The sequence below is a fragment of the Neoarius graeffei genome, chromosome 8 (genome assembly GCF_027579695.1).
Source record: "Neoarius graeffei isolate fNeoGra1 chromosome 8, fNeoGra1.pri, whole genome shotgun sequence".
NCBI lineage: Eukaryota > Metazoa > Chordata > Actinopteri > Siluriformes > Ariidae > Neoarius > Neoarius graeffei.
Window position 1 is genome coordinate 36,769,764 of NC_083576.1, and position 21,339 is coordinate 36,791,102.

The window sequence follows — 21,339 nt, forward strand, 5'->3', positions numbered from 1 at the left end:
GTGCAAACTCCCCTCTGCTCTTGAAACTGCGAAACTTTTGTTTAATCATGTCTTCCGAGTCTTTGGTCTTCCACAGGACATCGTCTCAGACCGAGGGCCCCAGTTCTCCTCCCGAGTGTGGCACGGGTTCTGCAAGGTCATCGGAGCCACTGCCAGCCTCTCCTCTGGGTTTCACCCACAGTCCAATGGTCAGACGGAGAGGCTCAACCAGGACCTGGAAACCACCCTGCGAGGCCTGGCTATGGATAACCCGACATCGTGGAGCACCTGGCTGCCATGGGCGGAGTACGCCCACAACACCCTGCAGTCATCGGCCACCAAGCTGTCGCCATTCCAGTGCCAATTCGGGTTCCAGCCACCTCTGTTCCCGGACCAGGAGGAGGACGCGGGGGTGCCCTCGGTCAACCAATATGTGAGACGGTGTCGCAAGACCTGGAGCAAGGTCAGGAAGACCCTCATACAGACCTCCAGAACCAACCAGACTCAGGCCAACCGCCATAGAAGACCTGCACACGCTTTCCGCCCTGGGCAGCGTGTTTGGCTGTCCACTAAGGACCTTCCACTGCGGGTGGAGAACCGCAAGCTTGCTCCTCGCTACATTGGCCCCTTCAAGGTGGTGCGCAGGGTGAACCCTGTCTCCTACCGGCTCCAGTTGCCCCGGACTCTGAGGATCAACCCCACTTTCCATGTTTCCCTGTTACGGCCCGTACTGACGTCTACGTATGCCCCTGCCCCTAGGAACCCCCCACCCCCCCGCATCTTCCAGGGGCAGACTGTGTTCACTGTGAATTGCCTGCTTGACTCCCGCCGGGTCCGCGGCGGGTTGCAATATCTGGTGGACTGGGAGGGCTATGGTCCTGAGGAGCGCTGCTGGGTTCCTGCTCGGGATGTCCTTGATAAAGAACTATGTCGGGACTTCCATTCGGCCCATCCGGATCGCCCTGGGAACGTCAGGAGACGCTCCTAGAGGGGGGGGTCCTGTTAGGACTAGGACTGTTTTGGCCTCTAGAGGCCGCTGTTATTTCCTTTTCATGTCGTGTTTATTTTGGCCTCTAGAGGCCGCCACTGTTCCTGTGTTTTGTGTTTGTGTTAATTGCCTAATTATCTTCACCTGTGTCCTTAATTAGTTTGTCTATTTATACCCCTGAGTTCAGTCCTCTTGTCGGAGTCTTTGTGCTGTTATGTTTATCTCCAGTTTCCTTTGTACTGTGTTTTTTGATCTTCTTAGCTTTTGAATTTTTGCACTTTGCTTTTCTTTTGGATTATACTCTTTGGTTTTTTTTTGTCTTTTGTTTTGCCCTGTATATAGTGTATATAGTTTAAATAAACCTTTTGATTCTTTTTCTACTTCCGCCTCACGCCTCTGCATTTGAGTCATCCCCCTGGTGGCCTAGTGGGGGTTTGCTGGATTATCACACCAACGAACCAGGTTCGAATCCCAGCAAAACCCTAACACAAATAATGCAGATGCTTGGAGTTCCTGGCAGTCTCCAAACATAGCTGCTGTGGACTACAACTTTCAGCAAGCTCCACAGTGCCTTCCTTCTCCCAAATTCTAATTAGTGCCACACCTGGTCCACATTTCCCTGTCACAACAAAAAAATATTTAAAGCACTCTTCTTACACCTGCTCATTGCAAAGTATCGCTCAGCATTTTCATACCTGACCAAACCTTTGACTTTCTGCTCTCCTTCTCTCAGTTTATGACTTTGCTTCTGCCTTTTTTGACTTTGATCTTTGTTTTGCCTCTGACATCCTGACTGCACCTCGCTCGACCCTCGCTTCCACTGACTACACTTTGGATCACAATTTGGATTTGTTAGCCAGTTTACTATGGATATCTCCATGATTGCATCTGTAAGTTGCCTGCACTTCTGACAACTGACACCATCCTTCCAGGTTTTAATGTGTTGGACAGTTGTTAACCCAATTCCTGTAATTTCAGCAATCTCCTTAGCTGCTTTTTTGCTTGATCATCTTCTTCTGGCTACTCCTGATTAGGGGTCACCACAGCAAATCTTTCATCTCCATTGCTCCTTGTCTTCCGCTTCCTTCTCTACCACACCTGCCACTTTCATGTCCTCTTTCACCACATCCATGTATCTCCTCTTTGGCCCTCCTCATTTTCGTGTGCCTGGCAACTCCATCCTCAACATTCTCCTTCCAACATGCTCTGCATCTCTTCTCAGGATGTGCCCATATCATCTCAGTCTCATCTCTCTTAGCTTAATTCCCAAGCTCTCCACATGTGCTGTCCCTCTGATGTGCTCATTCCTTATCCTGTCCAACCTTGTCACTCTCATTGCAAACCTTAACATCCTCAACTCCGCCACCTCCAACTTTGCCTCCTGTCTCTTCGTTAAGGGTACTGTCTCCAATCCATACATCACAGTTGGTCTCACTACTGTCTTATACATCTTACCTTTCACTTTTGCTGGGATTTTCCTATCACAAATGACTCCCGAAATCCTTCTCCAACTGCTCCACCCTGCCTGCACTCTCTTTCTCACCTCACTATCGCAGTCCCCATTTTCCTGCACAGTTGACCCCAAGTACTTGAATTCACCAACTTTCTTTACGTCTACTCCTTACATCTTCACTACACTCTCATCCCCATTCTCAGTGATGCACATGTATTGTTTTGCTACTGCTCACCTTCATTCCTTTTCGTTTGAATGAAGGTGAGCAGTAGCAAAACAGAATACATGTGCATCAATGAGAATGGGGATGAGAGTGTAGTGAAGATGCAAGGAGTAGATGTAAATAATTATTTTTTGCTTGATGCAGGTCAATAATTTGACCCTTCTGAAACACAGTAACATCTTTTTCATGACCATGGGATACATCTTCTAACATGGTTGTAAAAGAAATGAGAAGCTACTCATTCTATCAGTTAAGGTTAAAAGAATTGTTGCAAGCTGAAACATATTAATCACTGCAGTAATTATCTAATCAAATGCTCATTTAAATCCAAATGACTTTTTTCCTTTTTTTTTGGCCAGGCAGTGTAGATTTGTGTATCATCTGCATAAAAATGACCTTGAATTTTGTATTTACTTATTATTTGTCCTAGTGGCAACATGCATATGGGGATCATGACAGAAGCCTCCTCATGGTGATATCCCTGGAAGCGATGACACTTATGCTTTCTGCAAAGCATCGAAAAACCAATTCTGCCAACATGTTAGATGACAACAACAAAAATCCATGAGCCACAAAAAGAAAGGAAAGCAGATGGTGGAGGAGACTCCCCATCATGAGATTTACTCAAATCAAAGATGGACCTCTGTCAAGGCCATCTCCCTCCTTCTTGTCATAGAACTATGAAGGGATATCTGGTGCTATGGCCATATTGATGGGAAAGATAGCTTGTGAAGGAAAATGGGACAACCTCTGCCTCCAGGAAACTCATCAGGGACCAGAATAAAGATGATCAACTATACCAGGCATGTTAGTTATTGCCAAATGCAAACATGAGAAACATGGAAGTTTAGTCTTCATCAGATTAGGCCTCAATCCTGAGTTTATTAGCACCTCTGTCTCTGATAATGGAAGTATTGAAATCATCACACTCACCTTTAAGTTAGTAGCAATTTCAGCAGTACACAAGCCATGCAAGTACAGCTACACCTACCACCACTGCAAGTCTCAACTGCTGCATCTCAAGTCTGAATTGGTGACTTCAACTGCCATCACACCCAGTGGAGTTGCAATGAAACTAATGATGATGATGAGGCAGCACGTCTTTGGGTGGAATTTGGGGAACTGAAACTTCTTCATGATGCTAAACTCCCAAAATTCTTCAACAGTTGTAGGTGGGGGAAAGGCCTGGTCTGATCTTCACAAGAGACATCACTCACTACCACAAAACTGTTGAGCAGCTAATTCCAGGGTTTCAACATCAACCAATCAGAATCTGCATCACAGTTGCACTGACACCAAACCATCTGCCTGTGTACCAAAGGCTTTTCAACTTCAGGAAGGCTGATTGGGAGGCTTTTGCAAAGGTTACTGATGAGTTTGCATGGACCCTACAAAGCTCTCCACTTAACAACAGCCAGTTTGTTGATGCAATCTACACAGCAGCATGCAAAACTATCATGTGCGGCTGTCGCCTCAACTACATTGCAAGCGTGGATGCTTATGCTGCTGAACTGCTGTCTACCTATGAAGAGCTGTATGATGAAGACCCCTTTATGGATGAAACAACTGAAATTGGGAAACAACTGACTGAGGCACTCAATGAAGCAAAACACAGACAATAGCAGGAGTTGATTGAAATTATAAATCTATGACACAGTAGTCAGAAGGCATGGGTGCATTGTGACACCTCAGCAATGACCCTATCTGAGCTAACCCCATTGTAATGTGACAGCCAATCAAGTTGCCCATCTGTTGTTACTGAACAGCAAATGCAGTGGTAAGAAACCAACACTCCAAAAGACTGCTGATGGAACCAACCACAGTAACGGTCAGTACACTCAGCCATTCACCATGGAAGAACTTAGCAAAGCCCTGAAGTTACTGAAACCAAACAAAGCAGCAGGCCTAGACAATATCAGAACGGTGATGCTGCAACACCTGGGACTTGGGACACAAATGGCTACTTGATATGTTTACCATCTGCTTGGCAACCAACACCATCCTACAAGTCTTGTGGAAGTCAGAGATCATTGTCTTATCAAAACCAGGCAAAGATGCAAACCTCTGTGGCAGTTACCAACCCATATTGTTACTGTGCCACCCATATAAGCTGATGGAAAGATGCATCTTGAACTGCATTACTCAGGATGTAGATGGCATACTGATATCCAATCAGGCTGGATTTCATCATGGGAAGTCAATAGGACAACTGCTGAACCTGACACAGCACACTGAAAATGGCTTTGAAAGGAAGCTAATCACAGGAGTAGTATTTGCTTATCTGTCAGCAGCATATGACACCATGAACCACAACATCATGAAAGTCAAGTTGCAGCAGACACTACAGGATTCCCACCTTGTCCACTTCATCATGACAATGATGGAGAATCGATGATTCTTCATCAGCCTGAATAGTCAAAACAGCAGATGGAGGCTCCAGAAAAATGGCCTACCCCAGGGCAGTGTCTTTGCGCTATGCTGTTCAACATCTACACGAATGACCAGCTGCTCTTTCCCTAAACCAACTATTTTGTCTACACTGATGACCTCTGCATTGCAAGATAAGCATCAAACGTCAGGGAAATCGAGACTATGCTTAAGGCTGCCATCCAGAACATGACAGCATACTACAAAGAGAACTGTCTGTGCCCAAACGCAATGAAGACTCAGATTGCAGCTTTCCACCTCCGAAATCGGGAAGCAAACAAACAACTGCAAGTACAATGGAATGGAACTATGAAGCCCCAAAATACTTTAGCATGGTCCTTGATCACACACTATCCTATCACAGGCATGTTGAGAAAACTAAGGCAAAGGTCAACACAAGAAACAACATAATCGACAAGCTTGTGAACAGTTCCTTTGGAAGTGACCTAACAACAATTCGCAATACTGCCCTAGCCCTCTGTTTTTCAGTGGCAGAATATGCTAGCCCTGGAACTGATCTGCACATGCATGAAAGGTGGACACTGCACTGAATATGACCTGCAGGAAAATCACTGGATTCCTGAGGCCAACAAAAGTTGAACACCTCTATGAGGTGACTGGCATTGAGGCACCATCTGAAAGATGCAGACAGGCTGCTACAATTGAGCAGATATAAACCTCAACACCTCTTGTACAATCACCAGCACCCTAAGAAATGTTTGAAAAGCTGGCATAGCTTCATGCAGCTAGAGCCAGTTGTACCACCAACAAAACCCAAGCAACAGATGGCAGCAGGACAACATCAGCCCTATGTTACATGGAAATCCCTTAACCGCTTCCGCACTGGTGTAGGACGGTGCAAAACCAATTCGTTGAAGTGAGGCTGCTCAGAGACTGACAAGTGTGACTATGGAGAAGTCCAGACAATGGCCCAACCACTGATGTGTGGTGGAGAGGGAGATTTCTGTTTTTTCATCTTAATTGTTGTTTGTGTGACAATAAAAAAAACATTGCGCACCTTTAAAGTGGTAGGCATGTTATATAAATCAAATGGTGCTAACCCCCCAAAAATCAATTTTAATTCCAGCTTGTAATGCGACAAAACAGGACAAAGACCAAGGGGGATGAATACTTTTGCAAGGCAGTGTGTGTGTGTGTGTGTATATATATAAACACACACACACACACACACACACACACACACACACAGAGCAACAATAACAGAGGGCCAAGGATAGAGCCTTGGGGAACACCACAGGATAGATTGGCCTCAGAAAAGGAGGCAGAGGACACATGCTTACTCAAGTCACAGTAAAAGACAATGATACTATACTGGACTTACCCCAGAACATATCTGGATTTGTACTGAAACATTCAGAATTGAATACAGTTGGTACTGTGCTATATTTCAACAGGAAAAAAGGTGGCACATGTTTTTTGTATACATTTTAAAGATTCTTTTCTCCTGATTTTCTCCCTAATTTAGTCATGGCCAATTCCCACACAGCAGACAGCTTTCCCTGATCACACAACATCTATCAACTAGGGAGGGTGAAGGCTATCACATGCTTGCTCAGAAACCATGTGACACCAGCCAACCACATGCAGACTCACCAACCCAGTTCCTGAGCTGACACAATATTAAATCACAGAATAATTATGCACCAGTGAAGTTAATTCATTATACTGACACACACACACACACACACACACACACACATCATTAGAATCACAAAGTTTATTCCAAGGTGCTGTCACCTCACCTGAAATGGGAACAATCGTTCAGAAGGAGCATTGTCTTCTGGTGTCACAATCTCAACACATTTAATCTTCTCAATGTCAACAAATCCCTTTAATCCTTTCTTTTTCTGTATTCAGAAGGATTAACTAGCGTTAGTAATAAAGAAATTAGATTGGGGTTTAATCATTACATTATTACATAAAAATACATAGCTCTCTCCACTAGAATATAAATTAGTCTAGTAAACATTTAAAATTTTAAAATGCATTTCTTACCCCCTTTTCAAAGTCATAGTCGTAGTAGGCAATCTTTTCCTGTGTGAGTACAAACAATCTCTCTTTGAAGTTTAAGGGTGAAGTTTTCTTCTTTTGCTGAGAGCGCTTTATGAATACCTCCTCCAGCACGTGATCTGACATTGTTCATTCAGATATGACGTTATCTTAAAAAGAAACACATGCTATTAAACAAAGGAATTAATTAAATAAAATTATACTGAGGTTACCTTCCAACACCAACACACACACACGCGCACACATTTCTATACCTACGCGTTTTCTCATTCATAGTCTCACACTCTGTGACTGAATAATAACTGTGAATACTGACTGAGCACATAGCACTATGTAACATGGATCACATGGATGGGTCATTCAAAACTAAATATTTTCAAGAACAAATCATAATGAACCTTATTTTCATAGCCCACAGATGCCCTGCCATGACGCTGCTTTCTCTCTCCCTTCCACCACCCACACCCTGGGCCAGACTGGGACAAAAATTCAGGCAGCCTGGCTGACTACCCCATACACCTGCAACAAATTTTGAGACCACAGACCTCCTACTGCATGTACACTCACTGACCAGTTTAGGAACCTTTACACTCACTGACCAGTTTAGGAACCTTTAATCATTACTGTAAATATATAATCAGCCAATCATGAGGCAGCAGCTCAATAGATAAAATCATATAGGTACAGATTAAAAGCTTCCTGGAGCTTTCTGGAGAGCCTCCTGAAGTAAAGAAAAGCTATTAGTGCTTCTAGTTCAATGTATTTATCCACCCTAATAGAGGATAACAAAAATAATTCTAGATTCCTATTTAATACTGTAGCAAAATTAACTACGAAAAAGACCACTATAGACACATGCACAGCTGCAATATATAGTAGCAACAACTTCATTAATTTTTTAATGACAAGATTGAAAATATCTGATAAAAAATTCAAACTACTAATATAAGGCCAGATAATTTAAGTAACCCTGTAGTTAACAATATTACTGTATCAGATCACAATTAGAATGTTTTACTCCTCTTAGATAAATCAAACTAAGTTCATAAATTTCCATATCAAAATCTTCTACTTGTGTACTAGATCCTTTATCTACATGACTTTTCAAACAGATAATACTAGAAGCTATTGAACCTCTTCTAAAAATATTTGATTCTTCCCTTAGAATTGGCTATGTACCCAAATCCTTTTAACTAGCAGTTATCAAACCCCTGTGTATGAGCCATATTCATTTTGCTTTATTTTATGTAATTGTACTCCGTGTCACTAGGGGGCCGTAATTGCTGTGTAGCTCAACTAACCTCAGGTTGGCCCAATTAGGCCATTTAGCCTAGGGAAACCCAGACACAGGTGTTGCTGCAATTAGGAAGCAAACAGTTTTTCGACTGTGCTTACCGGTATGTGCCTTTGTGGTTTGATAGCAATTCGGTTTGTTGTTCTTGGTTACATGTATTATGAGTTAACGTTATTGCCACTGTATGATATGTGAAGGAAAATAAACCTTCGAGATATTTGTAACTATACTGAACTCTCCATTTTTCTATGTTCGCGTGCACTAGGCACACGTCTAAACTAAATTCTCTGTAGTAGCAACCAGTACTAGACTTTGTTTAGGACTTAGTCAGTACACCCTGTTTAAAAACCCTGACCTCAACCCCTGTCAGCTGTCCAATTATAGGCTGATATCAAACTTCCCCTTTATCTCCAAGATCCTAGAAAAAGCTGTGGCACAACAGTTGTGATCATATCTATATAGGAATAACATCCATGAAATGTATCAATCAGGGCTGTATCTCCCTGCTTGTATTGCTTGATCTTAGTGCAGCCTTTGACACCACTGATCATTCCATTCTCCTGGATAGACTAGAAAATAATGTGGGAGTTAAGGAACAGCCCTCTCCTGGCTCAGGTCTTACTTGACTGATTGCTATCAGTTTGTTGATGTAAATGGTGATTTTTCTATACAGACTGAGGTAAAGTTTGATGTTCCACAAGGTTCTGTCTTAGGCCCAGTGCATTTTTTCTTTATACAGGATGTTTAAAAAAAATTATATAATTTCACAATCTAATAACTTTGCCAATTCTTGTTCAATTGACCTCAAACTGTAACACCATGTGTAGAAACGGGTCAAAATGTTATGTTTAATGTTTTTTTTGTTTGTTTTTAGCTTTGTATGTATAGAAATACCATTCACTAGAAAAGAAAAGGCATTTTGTGTGCTAGAGTGCTGTGTCTCAGGTGGCACGCATATTGAAAATTTGTGAAATCATTCATAGAATCCACATACCTTCATTCAAATTTTGAAGAATAAATCTTATGTTGCTCAAAATTAAGCCTGTTCAGTTTCATTTGCCTACACTATGTAGCTTCTGGGATATTTACATCTCAAATAATATCAATTTTTTTAAAATACCCTGTATATGTTACCTCTGGGTAATATTTTCTGTAAGCATGGTGTTAGTTTCCACTGTTATGCTGATGACACAGTTGTGTATTTCTGCAAAGCTAGATGAGAGACACCAGCTTAATAAAATTGAGGAATGTGTAAAGGACATTAGACCCTGGATGCGTATTAACTTCCTTCCACTTAAGTCTTACAAGACAGAAGTATTGTACTTGGAACACATGCAGCTAGAAGTAGGTTTTCTGATTACATAGTAACACTGGATGGCCTTTCTGTTTCTTTACGTGCAGCAGTAAAAGACCTTGGGTGATCATTGACTCCAGTCTTTAATTTGAAACTTGTATTGATAACATTACCCGGATAGCTTTGTTTCATCTCAGAAATATTGATAACATAAGAAATATGTTGCTACATGATGCAGAAAAACTAGTTCATGCTTTTGTTACCTCTAAGTTGGATTATTGTAATGCCTTACTGTCTGAATGCACCAATGAGTGCATCAACAAGCTCCAGTTAGTTCAAAATGCAGCAGGAAGAGTCCTTACTAGAACTAGAAGATATGACCACATCATGCCGTCTTATCCACATTGCATTAGCTCCCAATCAAATTTTGCATTGATTATAAAATACTACTATTGACCTTTAAAGCACTGAATGGTCTTGCACCACAGTTGTCTTCTTCTTTTGGCTGCTCCCAATTAGGGGTTGCCACAGTGGATCTTTCATCTCCATTGCTCTCTGTCTTCCGCATCCTTCTCTACCACACCTGCCACTTTCATGTCCTCTCTCACCACATTCATGTATCTCCTCTTTGGCCTTTCTCATTTTCGTGTGCCTGGCAGCTTCATTCTCAACATTCTCCTTCCAACATGCTCTGCATCTCTTCTCATACCAACTCAGTCTCATCTCTCTTAGCTTAATTCCCAAGCTCTCCACATGTGCTGTCCCTCTGATGTGCTCATTCCTTATCCTGTCCAACCTTGTCACTCTCATTGCAAACCTTAACATCTGCCACCTCCAACTTTGCCTCCTGTCTCTTTAAGGGTACTGTCTCCAATCCATACATCATAGCTGGTCTCACTATGGTCTTATACATCTTACCTTACACTTTTGCTGGGACTTTCCTATCACAAATGACTCCCGAAATCCTTCTCCAACTGCTCCACCCTGCCTGCACTCTCTTTCTCACCTCACTATCGCAGCCCCCATTTTCCTGCACAGTTGACCCCAGGTACTTGCATTCACCAACTTTCTTTACATCTACTCCTTGCCTCTTCACCACACTCTCCTCCCCATTCTCATTGATGCACATGTATTCTGTTTTGCTACTGCTCACCTTCATTCCTGTTTGTTCAAATGCATACCTCCATCTCTCCAAACCCAACTCAACCTCCTTTTTACTTTCACCACATATCACTACATCATCCACAAACATCATGTTCCATGGTGACTCTTGCCTCACTTCGTCCATCAAGCTATCCATCACTATGGCAAACAAGAAAGGACTCAAAGCAGATCCTTGATGAAGTCCCACCTTCACCTTGAACCATTCAGTCGTTCCAACTGCACACCTCACTGCTGTTTCACTGTTCTCATGTTTTGCACCACTTTAATATACTTCTCATTCACTCCACACTTTCTCATACAATACCATAATTCATCTCTGGGCACTCTATCGTATGCCTTCTCCAGGTCTACAAACGCACAATGTAGCTTTCTCTGGCCTTCCCTGTACTTCTCCATTAACATTCTTAAAGCAAAAATTGCATCCAATGTGCTCTTCCTTGGCATAAACCCGTGCTGCTGTTCACAGATTGCTACCTCTCTTCTCAATCTCGCCTCCAATACCCTTTCCCATAACTTCATGGTGTGGCTCATCAGTTTTATCCCTCTGTAATTACTGCAGCTCTGTACATCTCCTTTATGCTTGTATATTGGGACTAGCACATTCTCCATTCATTTGGCATTTTCTCATTCTCTAAGATCTTATAAAACAAACAATCTCGTTAGGAACTCCACAGCAGTCTCACCCAAACATCTCCAAGCCTCAATCGGGACACCATCTGGTCTGACTGCTTTCCCAGTCTTCATTCTTTTCATGGCTGCCCTCACCTCATCCTTACTAACCAACTCTACTTCCTGATTTGCTGTCTCCAACGAATCTGACCTTTTCTCTCTTGGATTCTCCTTATTTAATAAATCCTCAAAGTACTATTTCCACCTTCTTAATACACTCTCTTTGTCAGCACATCTCCATTTACATCTTTCATCACTCTTACCTGCTGTACATCCCTTGCTTCCCTGTTTCTCTGCCTAGCTAGTCTGTACAGGTCTTTCTCTCCTTCTTTGGTCTCCAGTCTTTCGTACAACTCCTGGTATGCATCTGCTTTCACCTTCTCTACCGCTCTTTTTGCCTCCTGTCTCGTCTCTCTGTATAACCACCTGCTTTCCTCATCTCTCTGATCATCCCAATTCTTCTTTGCTAGCCTCTTCTCTTTTATAATTTCCTGCACTTCTTTGTTCCATCACCATGTCTCCTTGTCTTCCTTCCTCCTTCCCAATGACCACCCTAGCACCTTCCTTATTGCCTCTCTTACTAGTATACCAGTAGTCTCCCATCTTCTGGCAGACTTCCATTACCACTCAGTGCTTGTTTCATTTCTTCCCTAAACTCCTTCTGATGTTCAACCTCTTTTAGTTTCCACCACTTAATCTTTGGCTCCACTATTTCATGCTTTTCACTTTCAAGCTCATCCTGCACACGACCACTCGATGTTGTCTAGCTACACTCTCCCCTGCCATCACTTTACAGTCTCCAATCTCCTTCAGGTTACCCCCTCTGCAGAGTATGTAGTCCACCTGTGTAGATCTTCCTCCACTCTTAAACATCACCCTGTGCTGCTCTTTCTTCTCGAAGTATGTATTGACTATTGCCAAATTCATCCTCTTTGAAAAATCAACCATTTGCCCTTCCACATTTCTCTCTATTACACCCTATCTGCCCATCATGTCCTCATCTTCTTTGTTTCCCTCTCCAACATGTCCGTTGAAATCTGCTCCTATCAGCATGCACTCCTCCCTCAGTATACTTTCTACCACTTCATCCATCTTTTCCCAGAAAGACTCTTTCTCTTCATTCTCACATCCAACCTGTGGGGCATACGCACACATAACATCATTGATTACCACTCCTTGAATCTCCAACTTCATGCCTATCACTCTATCTGACACCCTCTTCACATCAATCACACTGTTGACCAACTCTCCCCTCAAAACAATACCAACACCATTTCTCTTTCCATTGACTCCATAATATAACAACTTGCATCCACCTCCAATGCTCTTGGCCTTGCTTCCTTTCCACCTCATCTCCTGCACACACAAAATGTCCAACTTCCTTCTTTCCATCATACCTGCTAACACTCTCACTCTGCCAGTCAATGTTCCCACATTCAGTGTTCCTACCCTCAATTCATTCTAAGCTCCTTCCCTTCCATCTTTCATGCTGTCTCCTAACATGCCTCCCCCCTCTCTTTTTCCTTCTCTGTATTGGTGCAACAGTAGCATACTTTCCACTGGCACCCTGTTGACCAGCAGTACCGGTGGCAGCCGTTGTTAACCTGGGCCCCGACCAATCTGGTATGGTATTTCTCTTTTCAATCCGCATGTTAGATTTGGCACAGTTTTAGGCCTGATGCCCTTCCTGACACAACCCTCTCCAATTTATCCGGGCTTGGGACCGGCACCAAGAGTATGCTTATGCACCCCCAGTGGTCTTGCACCACAGTATGTGAGTGAATTTCTGATCCTTGATGACCTGCCATGCCTACTTAGATCAAAAGGTACAGGCTATCTGTTGGTACTTCATATAGTGAAGGCTACATCAGTGGTCAGAGCCTTTTCTTTCAAAGCCCCACAGTTATGGTACAGCCTTCTAAGTAGTGTTAGAGACTCAGGCACAGTCCCAGTATGTAAGTCTTGGCTGAAAACATATCTTTTTAGTCAAGCCTTTTGTCAATAGCTTTTTATTAGGTAAAGGAGTAGATCTGGAGGGTCCTCAGGCATAGAGTGTTTTGGTAAACTGGGATGTATAGATGCTGTAATCCCCCCACTCACTCGCTCACTCAGTTTTGTTGACAGTGTAGTGGCTGGCTGCTTTATGTCCCAGGGCGCTCTCATGACTGTGTTACCTTCTGGCTCTCTCTTTTAGTTATGCTGTCATATTTATTCTTGCCAGAGTCCCTGCTTGCACTTCGTACAAAATGTATTCTGTTCTTACTCATTAGGTGACATTGGGCACACCTAACAACCTGTGTTTTTCTCTCTCCCTTCCCCCACCCCTTCTCTTCCCTCTGTCTGTCTCTCTGCCAAGTTACATGTTGATCCTGAGACATCAATGGTGCTGACCTCTTCTGCTCCTCGGACCTGCCTGATCCATCCTGATGCCCTATGTTTGGCTGGAGTCTCATCACATTGCTCGTCTGGAGGATGGCCACATATTGACAGTCGAAAGTTACACTTGGAAGATGGCTCTGGACACTTACAGTAATGCATCTATGGCTGGGGACTACTATTGACATGATAACTTTAGGACTGCAGTTGTCATGAACAGTTTTGCACTCAAGTTTCCATCAATGAACAGTTGATAACTTCAACAAAACAGATTTCATGCTAAAACTATAATGATTTTCCTGGTTATGCAGTTATACTTTGTGACTATATAAGACACTGTTATGGAAGCAAATTATTTATAATCATGCTGTCTGTTATCACCCAAATGAGGATGGGTTCCCTTTTGAGTCTGGTTCCACTCAAGGTGGAACCTCATGTCGTTTTCGGGTTTTTTTCCTTGCTGCCATCGCCACAGGCTTGCTCATTGGGGATAAATTAGGCATAAAATTATCTTGTTTAAAGTCTTTAATTTTCTGTAAAGCTGTTTTGTGACAATGTTTGTTGTTAAAAGTGCTATACAAGTAAACTTGACTTCACTTGACTTGGCTTCAGTTCATGTTAAGCTCCAACACCAGAATAGCGGGAAAAAAGTGACAGGTGCATTTTCATGTACTTCTCATTTCACTTTCTGTACTTCACTGACCTTGAAATGTCACTTCTTTATTAGAAGTACTGCGGGAAATAGGCTGACTGTTTCCACCTTGTTGGAAAATGACAACTTTTTAACATCACTGTAATTTGTGGGCTTATAAGTGTGAAATTAAAAATATCCTATATATAATTCTAAATGATTATATTAGGGCAAATTTTTAATCTAGAGTCTATGAACTTTAGACATGATTTCACCTTACGAAAATATGCACTATACCTTCTTGCTATTTTTGACATGCTTTTCCTCCCTAGCTGAATCTTGAGTGTGATCAGAACTACTATTGGGGTGAGAGTCTCCACCTTATTGTGAGAACAATGTTTTGAGTCTCACAAGTGGATGGCTAAATTGGTGGGCATATTGTGGGTGGACATATTAAAAGTGATTTTATAAATGACCCAAATACATGTAGCTACAATGCTAAATCATTCCATTTATTTAGTGCAAGATTGTATCTTAATAATAAAAATTGAGATTTCTGTCTGTCTTGTAATTGCAATTTTGCTCTAACTGCAAAATGGTTAACTAATAACAAATAATATTGGATACCACTTTAAACTTCCTGGTAGTTATAGGAAAGGGAAAAAAGAAAGAAAACTTCACTCTAGTTAAAATTCCTTTTTGAGTAGCTGGCTGTCTCTCAGACTCCATTTCCGTCTCTAGTTACCATTCCTTTCTGAGTCACTCTCTATTTCCTGCTTGCTTATTTTTGCCATCTGTGGTTTATTTTTGCCACTCTTTTGCTTCAATTATCCTGATTTCGATTTTCTTTCCCTTGCATTTGATTTGATTTGATTCAGTGCATTGTATGTCACCCTTCCCCCATTCAGTGCACTATATGCCACCCTTCCTCCCATAGTTCACTCAGTACAGTGCTTAATTCTGTCCATCTGTGTTCAATCCCTGTGTTCATGTACACTCTCTCTCTCTCTCTCTCTCTCTCTCTCTCTCTCACACACACACACCTAAATCTGTCCATTATCTAATTTCCCTGGTTTTCTGATATTCCTGCCATACCATCTGTTAACTCTGGTGGCTTAGTGTTATAAGAACACTTTCCTATTTCAACCATGAGAACCACGTTCAATCCCAATAAAGCATAGCTCTCACTTTTGACTGGCCTTGACTTTTCTTTTGGGTCCATTCTTTGGCATTCTGCACACAAGTGTTAAGTAACTTTTATTTGGGGTGTCTTACAATACCATTACAGTATTAGACCAAACGGAGATATGACACAACTTCTGAAAGGGCTTCAGTTTCATCGTGAGGTTTCTTAGAGATAATCTTGCAAAATATCCACTGACCTTCAGAATGAAGATCGTGGAGGAAGGCTAGTCCATCCTTCCTCCACAATGGGAGGAAGGATGGACTAGCCTTTCAAAGCACTTCATGATCATGGGAGTCAACACAATGGAGTGGTAGTCATTGAAGCCTGTGGTGATGGTAGTCATCACCACAGGCTTGCTCATTGGGGATAGATTAGGGATAAAATTAGCTCATGTTTTAAGTCATTCAAATTCTGTAAAGCTGCTTTGCGACAATGTTTATTATTAAAAGCGCTATACAAATGACTTGACTTGACTTGAAGCAGGATAGAGATGACTTCATTGGCACAGGTATGATGGTGGTGGTTTTGAAGCATCTGGGGGACAACAGCCTGACTCAAAGAGGTGTTAAAAATGTCTGTGAGGACATCCTTCAGCTGTTCTGCACAGTCTTTCAGCACACAACCAGGGATTTTGTCTGGACCCACTGGCTTGCAGACATCAATCTTTCTGTACAGTTTCTTCATGCTAGCTGAGGAAAAACTCAGATGGTCATGGGGGGGGGGTGCTGTCTTCTGTGTAGGCATGTTTAGTGCTTCAAAACATGCAAAGAAGCTGTTCAGTTCATTTAGCAGAGAGATGTCATTATCACAGGCTTGTGGTGGTGGTTTATAATCCGTGAGGGTCTGAATCCCCTGCCACAGACTCAGGGTGTGGCTGCTGTCCTTGAATTGGTGGATTATTTTCCTGGTGTACTGACGTTTTGCCTTCCTGATGCCACGAGACAGGTTGACTCTGGCTGCTTTCAATTCAGCTGTGTCCCCAGCTCTGAAGGCAGCATTCCTGATCCTCAGCAGTCTGTGAACATCTCTTGTCAGCCATGACTTCTGGTCCACCCACATGGTGATTGTTTTAGTGACTGTCACATCCTCATTGCATTTTGTGATGCTGGCAATCACAGTCTCAGTGTATTCTTGTAGGTCTGTGTTTTGTTTGTATGTGGCTGCCTGCTTGAAAATATCCCAGTCTATAGTGTCAAAACAGTCCTGAAGTGCAGAGGTAGCAACTTTTGGCCACACATGTCTCTTTCAGAACTGATTTTGTCACTTTCACCCCTGGCCTGTATGCTGGCTTTAGCGTAACTGTGACATGGTCAGAGAGACCAAGGTGAGGGAGGGGATAGTTTTTGTCATGAGTGAAAACATGGTCCAGTCTGTTATTTCCTCTTGTAGGGAAATGAACATATTGGTGTAGCTTGGGTAAAGCAGTCTTTTGATTGGCATGTTTAAAATCCCCAGCAAGAATAAGAAATACATCTGGGTGGACTGACTGTTGCTCGCTGATAGCCTGGTACACTTCACTGAGTGCTGCCTCTCTGTTGTTGTTATTAGTGCTGCATGGAATGTGTACAGCTACTAACAGAATAGCTGTAAATTCCTTCAGCAGGTAAAAAGGCCGGCACTTGATCATAAACTCCAACATGGCTGAACAGTGTTTAGAAACCACCATAACATCTTGACACCAAGCATAGCTCACATACATACACACACACACACACACACACACACACACACACACCACTGCCACAGGTTTTACCTCCCATGCCCCAAACTCTGTCAGCTCTATGGTATGTTAATTGGTCTAGCTCCATGGTGGAATCTGGGATGTTGTTATTTAGCCATGTTTCTGTGAAAATAAAAACAACAGTCTTTCATGTCATGCTGGGTGGCTCTCAGAAGGCATATATGGTCCCCGTATTGTCTATGGCTCAAACACTGATGAGTAAGACAGATGGTATTGCCGGTTTGTTCAGATTAGCCACTAGGTTAGCCTGTATACCTCCATGCTTCCCCCTTTTCTGTTTCCTCTCGCACCACCTGCAGTGCCTCCTCTCCTGGTAGAAAACAGTACTCAAGGTCTGTGACATTGTGATCTGGCGGAGTAGGCCAAGGCACCAAAATTTTTGCTCTTGTACTGTCATCTGTGTTTTCACTTTTTTTGTTGATGTTCAACAGAGACTGACAACTGTACTTGTCAGTCTCTGTTGAACATCATACATGGTGCGGACGTTCCATATTCCTATTCAAATCATTGCCTTTGGTCCAAGTAGACTATCTCTTGCAGCTCTAACTTCCCCATTGAGGCTTTCATTAGAGTTGGTCATGCTGCTACTGACTGTCAGGCTCAAGTCTACCTTCAGACCCAATGTTTCACTCATCGTCATTGTCGTGGTTTCCGTAACTTTGTTTCTTTTTACGGGGTGGAGTAGTTGGCCCCATTCCCAACCCCCAACCTGGAGGACCAGAGGATCACTCTTTGTCTGGCCCCTACCTTTCGACCTGTTCGGCATGGGTGGCCCTACTAGGAGTTTGAGACTCCAGCCGACATAGCTCTAGAGGTCACTGGGACATGCAAACTACCCTACCACAAGTAAGGTGGTGATCCCGAGCAGAGCGGAGACTTTGTCATGCATGGGCAATATGCATTTGAAACATGGGTGCAAATTTTTTATTTTTAATGGCTCATAACTCAGAAAGAGGGGTGCATGGGGTGTCAGGGAGAGATAGCACCTCTTGTGGGGGACTTTTCGTGTTCTTCAGAACAGCTCATCCATATTTGGTCCTCTCCTGATGCCCAGCTCTCACCAGTGGCTCCCAGTAGCTGCTTGTATGCAACAGCAGCCACACCCCAGGCAACAGCTTTGACAGGCTGGCAAAACCTGGTGAGATTAACTGACGGATCTCAAACCCTCAGTGAGTTAGGGATTGCCTACCCTTTGCATGCAAAGACTGGTGCCGGCAGACTGGGCAAATGAAACCAAAAGGAAAGTTCAGTGGCTAGGAAGGCAGTTCCAGCAGGTGCTATGGAACACTAAGAGCAGGGCGAGGCATGGAAGGAGTCCTGGTCATCCACTGCAGCTTGGGAGGTCTCCAGACATAATGGTTCTCTGTGCCACTGGGTCAAGGTCTCCCTGGCTGAGTGAGTGGGACTGCCCCAGTGCAATGGCTCTACCACTTTAAACAACTTCACGCACAGGTTCCATTGTGTGACTTCATCTCTGACCATTTCATCTCTAATTTTTCATCTCAAGTCCTGTGGCGATGGGGGAGTGGTGAAGCAACAGGTGGAAGTGACCACTGATGGTTGTAGTCATGAACCTGCATGCAGGCAGCCCTGGACATTGGTCGCTTGTCCTTCAACCCTGGGGCAATGGAGACATTTCGCAACATCCAGGCAGCTGGGCAGCCTCTTTAGGACAGCACTGCCCACCCTCACAGGAGGGAGGGGGTTAGAAAAGGTACCCCAGACATTGCTTGCCTTTGATAATCTGGCCAACAAACCACGGCTAGCAGATAGCTTCATAGCGGTCAAACAACATTGCGAAGAAAAACAAATCAAAAGAAACTCAACTTTGGAGCATGGAATGTTTGTACCTTGATGGACAACGTAAGGGTTTCCAGACCCAAAAGAAGAACAGCACTAGTGGCAATCGAACTATGTCGTTACAACATCAACATAGCTGCACTCAGCGAGACAAGGTTTGCAGATGAGGACTCTCTGAGAGAGAATGCAAGTGGATACACTTTCTTCTGGAAAGGAAAACCTGACAGTGAGATCAGGATCCATGGAGTGAGATTTGCAGTGAAAACAGCACTATTGAGAAACATCACTACTCTACCATCTGGTGTTAATGAGCACATCATGAAATTTCGCTTCCTGTTCTTGAAGTCCCAGCACATTACCATCATTAGTGCCTATGCACCAACTCTCACAAGCTCAGAAGATTGAAATGGAGCAGTTCTATGAAGACCTGGACCAGATCATCAGGTTGACCCCTGCCAGCAACAAGCTAGTCATCCTTGGTAACTTTAACACCAGGGTAGGACAGGACTACCAGAGCTGGGATGGTGTGCTTGGGAGACATGTTGTGGGAAAACTGAACAGCAATGGACTGCTACTCCTAAGCAAGTGTGCTGAGCATGGCCTGTGCATCATTAACACCATGTTTTGCATTGCAGACAAGTACAAAACCACTTGGATACATCCCAGATCCAAACATTGGCACATGATTGACTTTTTCATCATTTGCCAGTGCAACTTGCAGGATGTCAGGATCGCTTGTTCAATGCAAAAAGCAGAGTGCTGGACAGACCACAGGCTGGTCAGAGCAGTCTTCAACCTGCATATCGTTCCCCACCATCGCAAGACCCCTAAAGCTGTGAGGGTGTCCTTTGACACAACAAAACTGAAACCTCTATCTGGCTTCATTCATTTCCAAGAGACACTAGAGGAAAAATTCCCTGAGGATACAAGCCTCACTGGATCCAGTACTGACAAGTGGGTACAATTCAAAGACACAGTTACAGCCACTGCAAATGAACTGCTGGATCCCAAAGCCCAGAAACATGAAGACTGGTTTGACGAGAACCATGCTCCCATTAGAACTGCCCTGGATGTGAAAAACAAGGCCTTTGCAGAATGGCAGAATGACCCTCTGTCTGTGTCAAAGAAAGACAAGTTCAAAAACTTGCAGATCAAGGTGCAAAAAGAACTGAGGGAAATGCAGGACCAGTGGTGGCAGGAAAAGGTGGAGGAAGTTCAGCTCCATGCCAACACCTACAACACAAAGCAGTTCTTCAATGCCCTAAAGCAAGTCTTTGGTCCAACAAGATCAGGCTGCTCTCCACTATTGTCCTCAGATGGATCGTGCCTGATCAAAGACCAGGAAGGACTGAGAAAATGCTGGGCTGAACATTTCTCCACTTTGCTCAACCAGCCCTCAACTGTCAAACTGACAGCACTTCAACAGATCCCTCAACAGCCAGTCCTTGAAGAACTGGTTATGTCACCCTCAATCAGTGAGATAGAAAAGGCCATATCATCCATGAACTCTGGCAAGGCATTGGGAAAAGACAGCATTCCAGCTGAGGTCTACAAATGCTCTGAAGGCTTTACAAGATGTTCTGCAAAGCATATGGATTGAGGAGAACATGCCTGAGGATTTCCGTGATGCTCTTATTGTATCCCTCTACAAGAACAAGGGAAGCAAGGCCAACAGTGGAAACTACAGGGGCATATCACTTCTCTCAATAGCAGGCAAGATCCTCGCTTGCATGCATCAAGCAGAACAAAGCCCTCTAATCCATCTTTATAGACCCGATGAAGGCCTTCGACACTGTTAACAGAGGCCCTGTGGACAGAGCTGGAAAAATATGGTTGTCCTCCCAGGTTCGTGAAGATGATCTGGCTGCTCCACAATGACATGACAGGGCAGGTTCTCTGTAGTGGTGACCCCTCTGAAGCATTCACCATCACAAATGGCATGAAACAGGGCTGTGATTGAGCCCCTGTCCTCTTCAACCTGTTCTTCACCTGCATGTTGTCACATGCTGTTCAGAACATGGAGGAGGGTGTCTACATCAGATACCGTTTGGATGGCTCACTCTTTGATCTCAGGCACCTAAAT

The 21,339-nt window shown here is 43.5% G+C and overlaps 1 protein-coding gene across 4 annotated transcripts in view; it reads right to left on the reverse strand.

Moving 5' to 3' along the window:
- Positions 1 to 21,339, reverse strand: part of btk (Bruton agammaglobulinemia tyrosine kinase) — a 210,830-nt gene that overhangs the window by 125,907 nt on the left and 63,584 nt on the right. For 2 of the 4 annotated variants that reach the window (XM_060927613.1, XM_060927614.1), the window contains 2 exons: positions 7,087 to 7,250; positions 6,834 to 6,938 (listed from right to left, as the gene is read on the reverse strand). The exons of 1 other annotated variant lie outside the window; for it this stretch is intronic. In XM_060927613.1, coding sequence (XP_060783596.1) covers positions 6,834 to 6,938; positions 7,087 to 7,227 — 246 coding nt within the window. In that variant the 5' untranslated portion in view covers positions 7,228 to 7,250. The remainder of the gene's footprint in view (positions 1 to 6,833; positions 6,939 to 7,086; positions 7,251 to 21,339) is intronic. One more of the 4 variants, XM_060927615.1, reaches the window with a different exon arrangement.